Raw genomic sequence first — 18,052 nt, 5'->3', positions numbered from 1 at the left:
CAAAAGTTCATGTCTCATTTTCCTTCAAATCCTATCATTTTGCGCCATACACATAGAGATAAAGAGCCATAAGCAAAATAAATGTATTTTTGAGAGCCCGCTACACAGGGCAAGCTGTCAGTTCACAGTCTCAATCTGTCATTTTATTACCACAACAGAAGGATATAATATTGTACAGGTTGCAGTACCGCAGCATTTTTCTGCTTGACTCAGACCCCCTTTAAAAGCTCTTAGAAAAAAAATTGCTAGACCTGCACATACCTTATCTTAAAAGGAGACAATACTGAAATTATATCACACTTAAGCAGCACAGCAGTTCATGCTACCTCTCCTAAATAGATCCTCATAAACTCTCACATATAGAAGAACTGCTCTTCAAGCTATCAGCACACTTGAATGAAACTGGCATCAAAATGCAAATATCAGCCTTAATCAACAGTGCTATCTTATCAGAGCTCGTTTGTGGACATGTACTTAAAGGTCTTACAACCACACCAGCATACCTGCTGATAACATCAAGTACAAATATGAAGTCATCGTATTTGAAGTTAGACAAATCTGTCCCCAGAAGATATGTTTTCACTTTCAATTGAACATCCTACAAAACACAAACAAGTTTTTGTATACTTAATACGCTGAAAACAAAAAGTGAAGGCTTGGATGCCTGGTTCATTAACACTTGTCAGTTGCTTGCACTTAAAAATCCTTTTTTTGAGATTTAGAATAGAATTCCATTTTCTGTAACGTGAGTAATTTCTCTAAAACAATTTTATAATCAGTTTCTTTAGCACTTTGTAAAACAGATAGAGTCAATCCTAGATGCTTTATTGTCAATGCAAAAACAGAAATCAGCTTTTTCATTATACATTTTGGGTGACACTGCACACCAAACTGATCCAGCAATCACACCAGGAATATCATGAAACCAGTCAGGTTCACAAGGCTCCAGGTTCTCCAGAGCTATGGTTATACCAGAAATATAAAGCAGTATACAGAGAAAAGCACATGAGAAGAAAAGAGATTGTGTGGCAGCACACAGGTTGAAAGAAATGGGATCAGACAAAAGTCCTATTACTATCGTTTGGTATCTTGACTGAGTTTGGAAGCATTGAAATCACTGAGTCATAGAAATTATATATCCGTGGTCACTTTAAAAAAGTCCCTTTAAAAAAAATCTGGAGACATTTCTTTAAGAACATTAGTATAAATATAACCATAATTAATACTGGAGAGGCGAGAAGGGGGGGGAAAAATACTTAGAGGGAAATAAAATTCAAAACCCATACCTGCCATATTCGTGAAAGCCCATGCTCCAATTTCTTTTTGACATAGTTGCGGTCAAAACTGTTCTCTTCAGTTCCAATCACATTGTTTCCATCTGAAACTTCAGGTTAAAGACATTTTAAGTATTTCCAAAAGCTTTGAAAGTTATCCTACACAGAATTACATTTCCTTAGCTATTGCCATATTATTGATTATGCAAATTCCAGAAGAACTACTTTGCCCTAAACTTTTGAACAGAAATTAATAACACACATATAAGCACATAAGCATTATATGCTAATGCAGACCAGGGGAGTTTCATGGCCTGCATACCAAACACCTGTCCCAGTAGTGTTCCTTAGGTAGTAATGCACTGCAAAGATTACAGTGAGAGCTCATCCTAACTGACCCTTGCAGTTCTTCATTACTAGGCTTCACAGCTTTTTCCACACAAACTCCTGGCTTAGCTTCACCTTCCTTAGAGAAAAGAGCAATTTTTCATGTCTAATTTTGTTGTCTACTGAAGAAGAGCCCGGAAACATAAACTATGTACATATGTCCTCCATTTGTCAGCACCATGAAATTTTTATCAACAATATAAGTGTTCTTTCCTTGTCATGCCTTGCCCTGAATCCAGACCTTGTCATGCCTTGCCCTGAATCCAGAATATCATGTAAATATTGTGAACACCTTACTAAAGAGGCCAGTAAGGAATGGGAGGCTGGATACAAGATTTTTATCAGCCTTTTCAGGTATGCAGAACAGACCCTGCAGCATTGTCTGGACTACCACATATTTAAGAGAATGAAAGAAAAAACATCCACTAATAGGAATTGTTATTACTTGTATCAGACACTGACCATTCAATTAAACCAAAATAACAATAGAACACAGCAGTCTGACCATGTTTTGATTGTATCTCCTTCAGATCATCCAGTGCTCACTGTCAACAATCTGTAACAATCACTAATTATAAACAGCACTTAGCAGTGCCTCATTCTCCCAGTCCTAGGCCAGACTCTTTGTAAGTAGAACAGTGTCATGCACATCGTCCTTCTCCTCATCAACCATCTGGTTTCTGATTTAAACCTTTCCAGAGTATGTTTCTCAGAACAAGAACTATTGCCTATTATAATAATGTTTATATAAGCTTAACAGGAACAACAAAAATATTATATTTTCTACATCTGTACCTCCATTTAAATTCAAAAAACAGATTATGAATATTGAGAAGGATGCTAGTCTTGCTTGAATTCTTTCAGATGCAGCCATAAGGTGTGGCTGGACATGTTATTAAATTATGAACTTTATCTAACACTGAGAAAGCTTTATTTGTAAACTAGGGATTACAGCAGTGAACACACAAACACTACAAAGAACTACTGGCAAGCTAGTTGAATTAGTGTGCCCACAAGGCTGGAACTCAAGAACACAGAACCAGCACAATAACCAGCCAGAATGTCAAAGTTCCAGTACTGTGAATTGAATAACTCTCCATCAAAATTAAAAACACAATAAATACAGTCCGGAATTTGGGTTTATATTAGGGATATTCATTTTTCAAGGCTGTAAATCTGCGTTCCACTTTTTCCTGTGTTAAGACAGTGAGACTGTTTTAGCAGGTTAACTGAGAATCTACCCTAATAACTGAAAATGAGATTATAAGAGGCTGTTTTATGTGCAAACAAGACCTAAACTTAATTCTATACTATATCTACTGTTGCAGGGCATGCAAAAAATGTTCCTTAGGAAAGAAAAATAATAAAACAATTATTTGCCTACATAAATCATAATTTACTAACTGTACCTAAATATGCTCATCTTCTGAAAGTAATAATTCTGACAAATTCATTTTCCTGACCTTCCATGGAAGGTTAAATGAAACACAAACAGAAACAATCTAAGAATCTAATTTCTATGAACAGAAAACCTCTAAGTGGATTTAACCTTTCCCAGACTATGAAGGAAACAAAACCAGCAATCTTAGCCAGAGCACACTCTTTGTGTTTCTGCAACCTCCTCTCTTTGAACTTCTGCAAACTGAAGGCAATGCTCAACAAGGCAGTGTCTTTGACCTGTTCTCTAGATTAAGACCATAGACCCTGTACTCCCAAACTGCAATTCATGAAGGAATGGTTGGACAGACACTGCAATATAGATGTTATTGTTCACTAAAAAAATCAGTGGAATATTATCTCTCTGTCAGTCTCCCAATGGTCTTGGTTTATGGTCAGTCATGCTAAGAGGTCTTGTTTCCAGTCTTTTAATGAACTGCACTGCAGCTAATTTCACACATGCAAACACATTAATTTAGGATAATTTCCTTGAAAATCAAGGACTGCACAAGCATTTACACATTTCGCATTGAGGAATTTGAAACAGGCAGAGAACACATATATTCATAACTACACATAAAAAGAAGGATCAAAACCACCCAGGAGTTATTATTCTAGATGCCTGATTTAAATAGAGTGATTCTTCAGGTTTTTCAGTATTTCTCAAAATTCAAAAAGGCAGTTTTCAGTAATAACAAAAGGTTTTTGTTTAATCCCTGCATGATAGAGGAAAGCAAGAAAAAGAACTCAATCAAATCTGTCTTCTAGCTTCACTCTTTGAATACGAAGCAGGTCTTGCACAGAATTTACACAGTACTATAAAGGAAACATTTTAAAAATTAAAATGGTTGAAATTGAATTTACATCCTACACCATTTTCTTCTCGCTTTTCTTTGAATCATTTACAGATCCTAGAGCTGTTACCAACTTTTACTCCTAGGATCACACATGTGAAATCAGAAGTTTAAATGCTATAGCAATCATTTTACCACTCACTTTCAGGTCTTCTGTTAAATCACTGTCTCACTAATACCTGTAAATTACATCAACATCACAGTAAATTTCATGCTATGTGCTGAACCAGGGAAGCCCTCACACAAACCAGTGTGATCTACAAAGATCACTTTGCTTTGAGCAGGGAAAACAAAAAATTATCTGCATAGGTCCCTTTAAAATTCATTTTCTGATTGATTTTTTACTAAAAACACAAACAATGCTCTGACCACAACAAACAGTGTAATGGAAAATTTTCCATTATGTAGTTTATTTTGAGGGATGAAGCCCCATATTACAGCAATTTGCTGTTTAGCATGCAAACAACAAAATCACAGACTAAATAGTAGCTCATTAAATATGACATAGATATAGATAAATACAACATTCATTTCATGTTATGTTGATAATTTTCGTTCACTAATTTTATCTTCAGTTTGATGAAACAAGTTCTATATATACTTAATTCTGTCTTTCCAAGGACTTTTTGTATAAGTTTCACTACTAAAATACAAAGAGCTTTATTTATAATGTCTTTCAAGTCCAGCTTCTCACTTCCACAGTTGTACTTGTGCCCTAGGATCAAGAGTCCCTTGACACATTTAAGGTACTTTCTAAGAGTGCTGAGATTAACTGGGACAATACTGGGACACCCATGAGTTCCCAAAACTATAAAAGCCAGATATAGTGGTGCATCTACAGCTCCAGTCTGTGGGGCTTATATGAAGAACAACTTCAGCATAACCTCCTGAACTGCCTCCCTGGTTCCCTCTGACATATATGCCCATTCTACAGGAATTTTACTCTTTGACTTTACCACATATCACAGCCATCAAATCAATAAGTATGAAATGAGAATTCCCGGTACAGTTTCACTAATTGCTGTAGAATAAGCAATGAGCTTTAGAAAAACAACAACCAGTAGATATTTACAGTCCCTCTGAAATTAAACTGTACTTCTAAAATTCCTTTCGGTGTGCTTAGTCATCGCTGAGGTATTTGAAAAAGTGATTCAGCAGATCACTACATTTCATTTGTACATTATAGCTAAGCCGTGTGTCCAAGAAGATTAAAAACTGTGTAACAGAAGTTTAGTAGTAAACATATCAGAACATTCTGGCATGCATTTAAAAGCAGTGTGTCTAAAATTATGCATCTGACTGTACAGATGACTTTATTAGGCTCAATGGCTCCTGTAGAAGGCTTTAGAGTGCAGATTATTTTCTTTCCTCAGGATGTCACGAGTAACAACTCTAAGGGGAACTAGTTTTATAAGTGCATATGTAGCCGAATTAGGAGTCTACTGCGATCATTTTTCCATGAAGTAAGTTCTTTATGGTACCTGCTTGATTTTACACCTGCAAAAACCACAGCAAAATGGACACAAGAGAAGAAAATGTAACTACCTTATTTAAACTGTAAATGTAAAAATATTGAGAATGGGCAATTCAATCAAAACTCTAGACTCTTTCTTCACACCACATTGCAAAAGCAAATATTTCAACTCTGAATTTCACATCTAATACAGCTATAAAAACTTTCAACTCAAGCAATGGCTTCAACTCAAAAAACAGCTCCAGCAATCCAAAGTAATTTTTTTAACACAAAAAATTGATTTTTTTTTTTTAAGATTCAACCCAAAAGGGAAGGACACTTCCCCTAAGCACTGTTTAAAATAAAATCATTTCTATCTGCAAGACCAGCATATACAAATACTCATTAAAAATTAACCTTATACCGAAGAGTAAAAATATCCAGTGAGTGCTTTAGTCCTTACTGCACACTATCAACAAAAATGCTGAAGGCACTGGGGCAAGACCACAAAGATACCAACATATAAATTAATAAATTGAGCACAAGAAACATTATTTCCAAATATCAGAAGTTTTGCTCCCAGAGGTTTCTTACCAGAAGACACAACTGCTGCCTCATCTTGGTCATGGTTCTCATGCCACTGCATCGTTCGGTAGTAACTGAGCATGACTTCCCAGAGAGCTTTGCAGAGATCAGCAAGGCATGGAATGTAGCTGTCTGATGTGATGTGCTACAGAACAACAAACAGCATTGGAAAACTTCAAAATGGTGTTCATTTTTTGCTGCAGCAACACAAACCATAAGAAACTCTTCAAATTTATATAGCGGAGCTGACATACATCAGTTTCATTTTCAAATGTATTTTACGAAGTGACAGATTCCTGATTTTGGTCAACTAATCAAATGCCATCCAAAAGTACAAAGTGTATTTGTTAGCATCTTTTTAATTTTCTCAAATGGCCTGTATGCTAACTAACTCTTACATTTATTTTACAGTGACACAGATGTAGAAGTAAGGCCATCTCATTATCAGAGGGATGCAGCCACCCCATGTGTCAGTTCAAGGACGCAGAGTTTTGTGCTGCAGTGCTACAGAGAAGTCTTCCTGGCAAATACTCCATTGGGTTGAATGAGCTTTAAAGTAGTAGTTAAAAAAATAACAAACTTGCTGATTGAGCAATTTTCTCTACTAACTTATCAGGATTGTTATTCTTACTGTATTTCAGGGCTTGTAGTATCTAAAATCTAAAGTTCCTGTGCAAATCACTATACTGACTTTCAGGTGAACAGGAAGAAAGGATTACTTACTAAATACCATGGTAATTCAATTTAAACTAAGGAAACAACCTAATTTCTTTGAGCTTATACTAGAATAAAGAAAATCAAAACTTGAGACTGAAGCAGCAAAGCTTTGCCCTGCTCCAGAAATATTCAAAAAGAGAAAACATGTAAAAGCATGGCATATTGCTAAGAAAAGAAAGACTCAACAATGAATCAGTGACCCTGAGTAGACAGGCACTAACTTTCATAAATGCTTAAGAATTTTTGAAAACATTACTCTTTTTTAAAAGATTCACATTATTATAATATCCAGTATCTGACTTCCAAAAAGATGCAAACAAACCAAAGAAAAAAGCCACTGTAGTCCCCCACTACCCATGTACAATGGAAATCAGGTAGATGAGTTCAATTTGACAGGTTTTCAGGAGCACACAGCAGCATACCTGCCTCAAAAGGAATACTTCAATTTTTATATGACTTCCCTTGCTTAATTAGAGTAAGTACTCCATAACCCCTTTACATGTTAAGGGCATCCTGGCTTAACAGCATTGGCAGCCTGAAGAAGGTTCTCACTTGAACTAAACTAAGAAAAAGAGGGCTCATCTTTCAGTCTTGAACAATTTATTCCTCAACAACTGAGTGCAAGGGATGAAAACCTGCTGGTTTTTCTACAGGAAGTTAGATATTGAATTGCTATAACAGCTCATCTTATTCAGCACCCTGATTCCACAAATGCATTACAACAGGCAACAACCAACACTGAACAGCATAGTAAGAGACCAAAATTTCCCATCTGCACCCTGTTCCTAAATATCTAATGGTTACCAATCTAGTAATGAAAATTTAAAAAGTAAATTTCAATGCAATTGCAGCAATATTCACAGTAGAATAAAGTCCCAAAATCTGAGCACCTTCATTTATACAGAATGCCAGCTATTGCAGGGTCACATTAACTTAAGCATCATGTCATTAAGGCTTTGCATAAGTAAAGACTAACAGAAACAATAAGGTAATAATTTTGTAACCATGCAGTTAAAGCCACCCTCTTTCTGTGTATTACAAAATGTGGTATTTCCAAGTACCTGAAAGATTCTTCCACACACTCAAGTATAAGGATAAACAGCAACACTGAATCTGGATTTTAGAACTGGTCAGAAGCAGCTCAGTAGTAGTTTGTAAGTGTAAATAAGCAGGCTTAGTATCATTAGTATTAGCAAGGAATGAGAAATAAACTGAAAGACATACAGAAGCATAAAGAAAAAAAAAAGAAAAACCTGGAAGAAAAGTTCATTAGAAACTAAGAAACAAAAATAAAACCACACTCTGAAGGCTTATAGCGGAAAGATGAAAGGACTGCAGTTTGGAGAAAAAGATCAGGGTTTGTTGGCTTTCTGCAACTAGAATTCATCTCAGTGAAGTGGAAATACCAACTATCCAGAAACTTACTCATCATATTCATGAATACTTAAGTCAATTATTCCCACTAAATTTATTTTGCTTATCACACTTTTATTTATACGAAGGCTCTTAGATAATGTTAACTTTTTAAGTCAAAGAGGAACTTCTTTAAAATGAAATGGTTTACAATGCAGATGTGTTGATTATTAGTGGTAGCTACATGATCCCAGGAGATAAGTGAAAGAACAGAAAATGGATCAGAATATGAACTTTAATCTCCTTGTGACTGTATTTCAATTTAATAAATTGCAACTGATGGGGTGGGTCCTTAAGTTGATGAAGTATGAGGAGGGCTTTGTCTGTGACTGAAACAAACATCCTAAAGAACATTCAAGACGGAAACATAATTTCAAATGGTAATTCTACATTAGAACCACCTAAAATATCTCACATACTTCTTCCCCATCACTGAAATTTTAGAAAATTTCTCAGGGTGTAACAGTAAAATCCCAAGTGAAAAAATTAAGAGAGTGAATTAAAAATTTGTATCTTCATTCTAAAAACATTACAAAATATGCAAGAAACTGCATTTAAAATTTGCAGTAGAGGAAAATATATGTATATTCCCAGCCCATGATCTGCCTATCATCAGGCTTTCTCATCTCAATATTATAGCTGTCCCTTATCCTGGTATCAAAAGTGCAAAATTAAATCTGAGAATGAAAAGTGAATGATATAAAGTCATGAATAATGGGAAGACACCAATTAAATTAGAAACTTTACAAGAATTCTTACTGAAATGCAGTATAAAGAGAAATGGTGAAAACTAGTTAAATGCACTGGAATGAAGTTCAAAGATAATAGTTATTCCAAACTAGTACATCATACTGAAAACACAAACATTTTGAAATGTTGGTCTTTGTTAGATGGAGTGCACAAAATCTCCAAGGTGCTAAGATTTAGTGTAATCAAAATCAACCTTAAGTTATGAGTAACAAATAGCTCAAATAGTCATAAGCTATATTAAGAAACTAGAGTAGCTATAGGCTTAACAAATGAGTCCCTACTGACAAAAGGTACACCTACAGCAGTGAAAAAATTCAGACTAAAAACAATAGATATATGCAAGAATTACATACTGTACAGAGGTCTTTGTACTGTAACTTCTGGAACTTGGTGTCTGTGTTTCCTGCACACAGCTCCACATATCCAAGGACTACTTGAAACACAGTGTTGTGAATGGCTTGGGTGAAGTGCATATGTAACTGGTCCATTGCTGTCTGAAAGAAATGCAGTAACACAAAACCAAACAGTAAAAATTCAATTTGTCATCTGCCATCATCTTTTAGCCATCTTCTTTTAACATACATCTTTTTCAGTACTGAACGCTTGTAAGCCTGTCCTCCAATCTCTGTCTCAAAAATACCGAACACAGATCTTGGCAATATTACAATATGGCCACATAAAAGAGTTCAGGTATTCCAAGTAAAATCAGTTTCCCCTGCCATCTTGCCTCTTTACCTTTTTTTGTACACTTTCACTAGGAAATATTAATATAATATAGCTAATTATAGAATTTACTCACTCATTTACCCTCCTCCCAATCATTGATAATGCGTCAAAAAGAAATTAGTTGAGATTCATGCTCTTTCTCCCACTGGAAACACTGCCAACTAAATCAAAAATACTTCCTTTGCAATCATTAAAATTAAAAGCAAAGTCTTTATCCACTTGCCAGAGTGAAGAACCCAAAGTACAATTAAGCATTACAGAAAGGCATGCACCTCATATAAATAAATTTCCTATAAAACTCCTCATTTTGGTAGAGGAAAAAAAAAGACATTTGTTTTAAAATAAAAAGACTACCTTTTCCAGGAAAAAGTAACATGTACTAAGGACTAATGACTATGTAACACATTAGTTTTGCCATAATCATGTCTGAGTTTCAGGTCAGGATGCTTCCCAAGTGTCCTTGTTCTTAATAAATTATATGTAACGTTATTCCATTTCAGAAACTGAATTTTCTCACTGTTTTCACATATATGTAATCAGCAGATTTGAAAGCGTTCAGTTTCACTACTTCCTATTTGATATTTTTAGCTACCAACAAGAGCTGAGAACTCAATCAATCCACAAAAAATGAAGCAAGTCTGCTTAAATCCTATTGAAAAACAGCCCATTTCCTATAGCTAGTCCTAACCTGAATTAGCTAAAGAAAACAGAATGACAAATGAAAAAATGAAAAGTACTGAAGATACTGAAAAACCTTGACATTTTGTTTACTGAGAAGAGGTCAATATGGGAGAGATTCGAATAAAAATGCAACAAAATTATTTTCAGACAAGTTCAAAATACGTGCTTTACTCGTAATAAAATGAATGCCAAAACCAAGTCACTCTACAATGGAAAAAAGCAAGCAAAAGCATGCAGTAACAAATAACATTTTTGTTTTGTCAGAAACTTCATTCCTCTCAAACAAATATCTGCCTTTCTCAACATGGCATGTGCCTGACATGCAGTGAATGCATTATACCTATTTTTCTTCAGTAAATAAGAAACTGAATACAGCACACTAAAATAATCTTCTGCCCTGATTTTAAGTTGCAGTCTTTAGGCATTCCAATAGTTCTGCACATTAACAAAGTATGGGAAGATAAATCCACTTCTATCCTTTTGCAGAGCTGCACTGGTTTTACAGCCAAGCCAGGAAAAAAAAGAACCCAACTTTGCTAGAAAGGTTCTTATTAGAAAGATGCAAAACAAACTTTAAAACAAATCCAAGAGAAGGCAATCTTATATCAGATGTGCTCCTGAAATCTGGAAAGAGCATTAAAAAAGCCAAGCATAATAAAAATTATTTGGGTTCTTATCCTGTCTTCAGCAGGGAACATGTGCTTTGACTTGATCTTTATGAACTAAAGCTTTCTGGGGGAATAAACTCTTCCCTAAGTAAATCAATCCCTGTTACACTGCTACCACCACGTTCAGCCTGTATTATGAGCACTGATCACCGCCAAGTCTCCAAGACATTCCTAACTCCTTATGCCCCTTACTTCACAGGACCTTGCTATTAGCTGCCATACTTCATACCTTCTTAAGGAAACTGATTAATTGCCTTCTCAGAGAAACAAACCAGTATGAAGTATTGGTTTCTCTGGGTCTGGATTGAAGGCACTTGAGACAGTAGTTCATGTTCAGACTCAGGTGTTCATTATTTCTTATCAATAAAACAGCCTCATTACTGTGAGTTCAGCAGCTTTTCATTAGAAGGCACAAAATGGCCAACAATCTCTTGTTACAAAGTCCTTTAATACAAAATTAACCAATAAAGAACTGACACCTAGATTATTTTCCCTTTTAACCCAATAACTGATCCCACAGAGCCCGCAATGTGGACTTTTCTGCCCAATTACAAAATGCCACCCAAACCCAAGAAAAAGAAGGAAGAAGAAAAGCATGAAGAAGAAACCCAGGATGACACCCTATGCCCTCCATCTTGCTTCCATCAGCAACATACTAAAAATCCCAAAACCTAAATTTCTCACCAAGTGATACACCTACACTACTCTCTATAATCTATTTCACACTTTTGTGGATTCTAGTCTATCTTGAAGTCTAGGAAATTTTCTCCATGAATGAGGGTCAAAGTCAGTGCTGCCCTGGGGGTCAGGACACCCCAGAGCAGACAGAGAAATATTCCCTGTGCTCTGGGTTTCCACAATGAAGCCTCAACGCAGTGCACCAAATAGAAGAGAACTCCATCCTATGGGAGAACCTAGGTCTACTCTTATTTACACAGAAAGTGCTCTAGGCACACACAGATGTAACTTTCAGGACATGTTCACAGTATGTGTTTGACATGCCATGGGATGTACTTTACTGCAAAAATCGATCTCCTCACATGTTCCATTGTCGTCATGTTAACAGTACAATACAAAATGGAAATATTCAAGGGAGCGGTAGCGCACAACCCAGAAAAACAGATCTAGCAATAAAAAATAGTATTCACATCACCAAATAGAATGAATAGTGCAAACAGCCGTATAAACAGAGCTGAAATATGGAACTTTTACTGTTATGATCTGTCCAAAAAACTACAGGTTGCAATAACACAGAGCTTACCTTTAGCAAGTACTGTTAAATTACATGAGCATTATAAAAACCTTTGTATACATATATTTGGCAAGATCCATCAGCATTAGTGTGCTGGTTTTGGCTGGCATAGAGTTAATTTTCTTCACAGTAGCTGGTATGGGGCATGGGGCTGTGTTTTTGATTTGTGCTGCAAACAGTGTTGATAGTTCAGGGATGTTTTAGCCATTGCTGAGCACGGCTTACACAGGGTCAAAGTCTTTTGTGCTTCTCATCCCAACCCTCCAGAGGGGGCTGGGGGTGCACAAGGATTTGGGAGGAGACACAGCCAGGACAGCTGACCCCAACTGAGCAAAGGGATATTCTATAACACGTAGTGTCATGCCCAGTAATAAAAGCTGGGGCAAGAAGGAAGAACAGGGGGATATTTGGAGTGATGAAGTTTATCTTCACAAGTCACTGTTACACATGATGGAGTCCTGCTGTCCTGGGGATGACTGAACACCTGCCTGCCCTCTGACGTAGCCATCGCACCAAGGAGGAAGCGAGCAGCTGTGTGGGGCTCAGCTGCCACCTGGGATTAAACCACAACAACTAGGGAGGTAGATTTCCATCACAGTACTCAAAGCTTCATGCTGTGACATGACTATTCTTTGTGACTTCCTCAGAAGATAAGTACTAACCTGTGTTTTTCCAAGCAGCCTGTAAGCCTGCTGAACCTTTGTATAATGATTGATATCAAAATTCTTGCATATTTTGGAAAGCGCTACATCCAATTGTTCCTATAAAAATGAAAGAAAAAATGCATTAAACACTAAAAAAAAACAGGCCAAGCAATACATCACTTAAACAACAAGTGAGGAAGGTGTTTATTTAAACAGTGTGATAATTATGGTTGTAAAGTAACCAAGACTGTGTGTGACTGGACTGTTCTGAGGTGCTTAAGTGTTAGTTCTTGCAGTGTAAGTACTTCAATGTCAGCCAACGAGTTTCACCACTCCCAAGAACAAGCAAGAACTCTGCAGTCAAATTCAAAGTGATGTTTACTTTGAGAAAGCCAGGAACATCAATCTGGGAGAGCTGGGATTTCTAAGCTGGTCTACTTCCACCCCTAAGAAAAACCCGATTTAGGGGTTTCAGCTCAATCAATTCCATTACAGAATTCTTAACCCTCTGACTGCATCTCGTAAATGGATCTAACACTGCCTGAATTTAAAGTTCATTGGCAAGACAGCCATGTATAAATACTACATCAGCAGTATTGTATACACAACAATCAGTACCTGAGAGAGTCAAAAAAGAAAGGAGACACACAACTACAGGTTCTGCCAGCAGAGCTGTGTCTGAGCATACTGAACAGCTCTGCAAGAAATGAAGTTGACCTACTATGTAAACTAAGTGGGGAAAAAACTTCAATAGGATCATGTATTTAATGACTAATAAAGCTTTCAGAATTTAAAGAATTTAAAGAATTTGACTATGTAGCTTAATAACATAATTCTCATGTAGACACTGTAATACATTCAGATGCACAACCTAATCCTAGTTGTTTTCAACCAATAATAAATAAAAACAAAAAGAATCAATAACATAACATACACAGTTAACAAGTATTTTCTTTCCTTGCTAAATATTAAACCAATTTTAATTCTTATTATTTAATGATCTTGCAATACAGTCTTGCTCTTAAAAATAGAAACCACGGTAGATGGGTGTTCAGCCTCTTATGTACTTTTACTTAATCCATTGGAAAATTTTCATTAATTACATCATTAGCCACAAAATATTTTTGGTGCTAATCCTAGAGATTTGGTGGGGGTTGTTATTGTACTTTCTTCCCTAAGCCAAACGGTAAAAGGACCAGTAACCTAAAGATCCAGAACTTCTCTAAAACAATACTCAGCAATTTGAATTTCAGACATACACAGATTTTTTTTATTCTTTCTCTTGTTTCTTGCAGAACACCTGTACAAGAAGAAAACTGCCCATGAACAGAGCTATTAAACAGAGAACATCAATCTTTTCTATTATTTTTCAATAGCCCTTCCACTAAAGCCATCTTGCATTTGTAAAAACCATCATTGTATGTAACATAGTATAAAAGTAAGATCTATATTAAAACCTAAATTTAAAAAAATATTAAAAAAAGGAAAAAGGAATGCACTTAATCAGAGGCATTCAACTATTGAAAAGACTCATTATGGAATTCCTAACTAGCAGAATATTATTGTATATTAATTAGACCATGTATTTTTCAGCAATACTCCATGGACCCCAGGATGACTTCATGTTTCATGACCCCATGATGTTTCTTCCATATGCACAGGCATAACTCCAGTAAAAAATAAGACACTTTCATGGGAAGAAAGTAAGATATTATTATACATTCACAAGTAATAAATAAAAATCTTGAATGTGATTATTTAGTTAGCTGTGAATTGCTTTCACCAAACAATATGGCACATTTTATATTTTGATAAGATCGTAATTTGCTCCTCAAAGCTGTTACTGGAAGGAAGTAAAAATGCAGTCTCCTTCCAAGCAACGTCAGTATTTGCTCACAAGGGAAAAATGAGTGCTCACTCTAACAAGGCCCGTGTTAGAGTGGTAAGAAAACAGTCATTCCACCAGCTTTTGTGAACAAGACATGCTCTGAATAAAGCACTATCAGAGAAAGACTAAAAGAACAAAAAAAGCTTTGCATAAAAGCTGAAGTACAAAGACATACTCGAAGGAAATTGATGAAATTTTAGTTTTACAGGGAATTAAATAACAAGGTATGATAAAACATGTGCTAGTCTGACTTTCTGAAGACATGTGACAACGGGTGTAGACAGCTGCTCAAATAGCTAATTTAGGTTCCTGCTAAACATTACATGTGTATGCATCACATGCACCACATACACATCATACATACCTGCATTGCTAGACCTCCTACAAAACGCTTGCCAAGTTCCAGCTCAAAATTACCTAGTAGCGGAACTCAAAGCATTCCCTTTTTTTGCCAGCAGTTTCCAGGAAGACACTTCACATTTTATATTCCTTTGCTTTTGTGATACTATCTACCAGCTTAAACCAACCTTAGTCTCATCCTTCACAGCTATTCAAGTCTTATTTCCTGCAGCTTAGCATGGTCCTATCCAGCAGTTTCCAGTTTGCTAACCTCTAAAATTTCCTGTGAAACTGTGTACAACTCTTGTACAGCCTATCCAAACCTACTGGCTTCTTATTAATTTACTTTTCACAACCATTTGGAAGTTCAATACTTCAAATGTTATGTACTTCTTTAATTTTACTCCTCTACCACTTACAGTGAGCACAACTAGTGGACTGTGTCATAACACGTTATAGAGCATTTAGGTTGATTACAGCACTAAAGTCTACATGAGCAGCAATGGCTACAGCATCCAAAGAGAGTATTTGAAAGAAATGTACACATTCTATAATTGCTAACAACATTTTACTAGAAAGCTCTAGTACTTAGAGATTAAATAGCAGCACATACTTAGAGGTTAAATATTAGCATATACTGAACATCAGTATAATAATTCTTACCTCTATTTGTTCCAAGGTGTCTTGCAGTTTTGAATTTAACTCACTATTGATGAATGAAAAAATGTTTAGAATAAAATTACTGATTATATAAACATTTCAGACCATTTCTTACTTCTAAAAACCCTACTGCTGAGTCACAACATAGCAATTCATCATAAACCATTAAGCTGCTGTTGCTGTGTCAGACTAGCACCATCACACCACTGCTATGTTGAAAGGCAGATTGTTCTAGGTTTATAATGCAACAGTGTTAAGAGGGTTTATACAAGACTCCATCCTGCTAGGATTTAACCAAAAATTCAAAGATATTCCCAACCCCCAAAAAACTTGCTTTAAGTGTTTTGGTTTGGCACTGTGGTCTACACCAGAGCATACCCAATAGGCTCAGGGCTGTCAATCTTTGCAAACTACAGCAATTTTTATTTGTTACTGAGGAACCCCTTACAGAAATGCTATCAGAAAAAGAGAATTTAAGCTTCCTCAGAAAAAATGTAAAATTTGGTATAAAAAAATTAACAAAAACAGCTACCATAAGAGAAACTATTTAGGACAAAGAAAGACACCACTGCACCTTTGCAACAACCAGCTTTAAAAATCTCAGAACAGCAGCAATAAAAAAAAAAGAAAAAAAAAGACTACTATGTTTTTGTTTGGAAGGGTCAAAGCAACAAAGAATTAGGCAGGATACTCTCTTCTTGCACAGAAAGCACAGTTTTCATTAAATAATCACCTCATCATCTCATTTTAGACAACCTCCCTCTGTGCTGTGAATCTTCTTCTTAGGGGCCTACACTAATTATCAAGACAGATTTTAGAATCTCTGCTTAGTTCCCTACACTTAAATGATACACCCATCACCCTCCTTTTTTTGTTTCCTTGGATAAATCGGGTACAACACCCTGCAAAAAAAGTTCAAATAGAAAAAAATGGCATTAAAAACAACAGCCATTAAACGCTAAAGAGAGTAGCCAGCATTTCTTCATTCTTTCTCCACATGCAAACAGAAGGACCTCCATAATAATCTGAAGTTACTGCATCTCCTGCTGGAGTTTGTGAGTATTTCCTGCTATTTTTTTTTTTTTTTTTAAGCAATGGAAACATTAAGTCTTTCTAAGTTAGAAACTGCAGATATTTGTATTAGTTTCAGTTCTGAAAGCAATTTCTTCATGGCAGCATGAAACTCTGCACTTGCTAATTTCATTGACACGGATCAGGGTAAGTTAGCTTGCAGAAGCCATCTTGCTATAGGCAAATTAATTCCAGAATAAAAACTTCTCATTAAAAACTCAGTTCAGGTATCTCTAGGCGGGAGGCTGTAGCACAGTTATAACTCACTTTAATTTGAAACTTTACCTGCCAACATATTACAACAGTTACAAAACAATTATCTAGTCTAAACATTCATTATGTGCTGTTATTACTGAAGACTCCTTAGTCGTGGTAGAGGGAGGTGGGAAACTACAGAGGATATTTAGACTTTTACAACTGCCTCTGTTTTACTTCTCTAAGCTGAAAATTGCTCTTCAATTAAACTTTCTTTAGAGAATGAGAATCAATGATCACAAATAAAATCATATAAAAGCTGACGTCTGCACAATGTCACCCTACCTTATACAGCTGTAGTGTTTGAAAGTGCTGGCAGCTTTCTGGCATTCCAAGCATAGTTGAATAGCTCCTGGATAATCCTCTTCCTTAAGATAAAATAGAATTGAAAGCTCATCTGAAGTAACAGTGCAATACCCATTTTTCCTGCATGCTTATGTATAAACATTAGTAATACAATATTTTGCCTCTCCTGTCTCTACAGTAAAGTTAAAGAGTGAGGGTCTACTGTAGCACTTAATGTGCAGGTAGTTTAGAATTAGCAATATCTGAAAACACTAGGTATTACATTACATTACTTTATGCAAACAACTTGCTGTATTGTTTCCTTATCCGTACATAAAAAAATACATCACAAAGTTTTTATTACAGAACGAATAACATCTTCCCAGTAATCTATTCATGAGCATAGAAAGAGGTTAATTCAGGCACTGGCAGGCTATTCCCATTGTTTATAAAACATAAAGGGAGACAACAAAGACACTCCCAACATTATGCCCAAATAAACACTACTTAAATTCACACATCCAGCTCATTAGAAATTAGCTTCAACACAACTGACTCACAGAAGGCCTCAGGAAATAAAGAACACACTATGGATGCACTGTCCTAATATTTAAGAAGAATATCCAATAGGTAGACAGCTCAATCAGGAAGTATTATGAGGACATCAGGACAAAACAAAAATGTACACACAAAAATGTAAAACCCAAGCATCC

At 35.9% G+C, this 18,052-nt stretch overlaps 1 protein-coding gene across 1 annotated transcript in view; it reads right to left on the bottom strand.

Moving 5' to 3' along the window:
* VPS50 (VPS50 subunit of EARP/GARPII complex) overlaps positions 1 to 18,052 on the bottom strand; it is a 78,659-nt gene that overhangs the window by 39,494 nt on the left and 21,113 nt on the right. Inside the window, exons 9-15 of the mRNA XM_030971315.1 lie at positions 17,340 to 17,422; positions 15,732 to 15,774; positions 12,860 to 12,958; positions 9,224 to 9,364; positions 6,000 to 6,135; positions 1,287 to 1,384; positions 504 to 598 (exon numbers count right to left, since the gene is read on the bottom strand). Of these exons, the coding sequence (XP_030827175.1) occupies positions 504 to 598; positions 1,287 to 1,384; positions 6,000 to 6,135; positions 9,224 to 9,364; positions 12,860 to 12,958; positions 15,732 to 15,774; positions 17,340 to 17,422 (695 nt within the window). The remainder of the gene's footprint in view (positions 1 to 503; positions 599 to 1,286; positions 1,385 to 5,999; positions 6,136 to 9,223; positions 9,365 to 12,859; positions 12,959 to 15,731; positions 15,775 to 17,339; positions 17,423 to 18,052) is intronic.

Source organism: Camarhynchus parvulus, chromosome 2 (assembly GCF_901933205.1).
Source record: "Camarhynchus parvulus chromosome 2, STF_HiC, whole genome shotgun sequence".
NCBI classification, from domain to species: Eukaryota; Metazoa; Chordata; class Aves; order Passeriformes; family Thraupidae; genus Camarhynchus; species Camarhynchus parvulus.
Note: the sequence above shows the minus strand (reverse complement) of the source record. Positions and strands in the feature narration are given on the sequence as shown.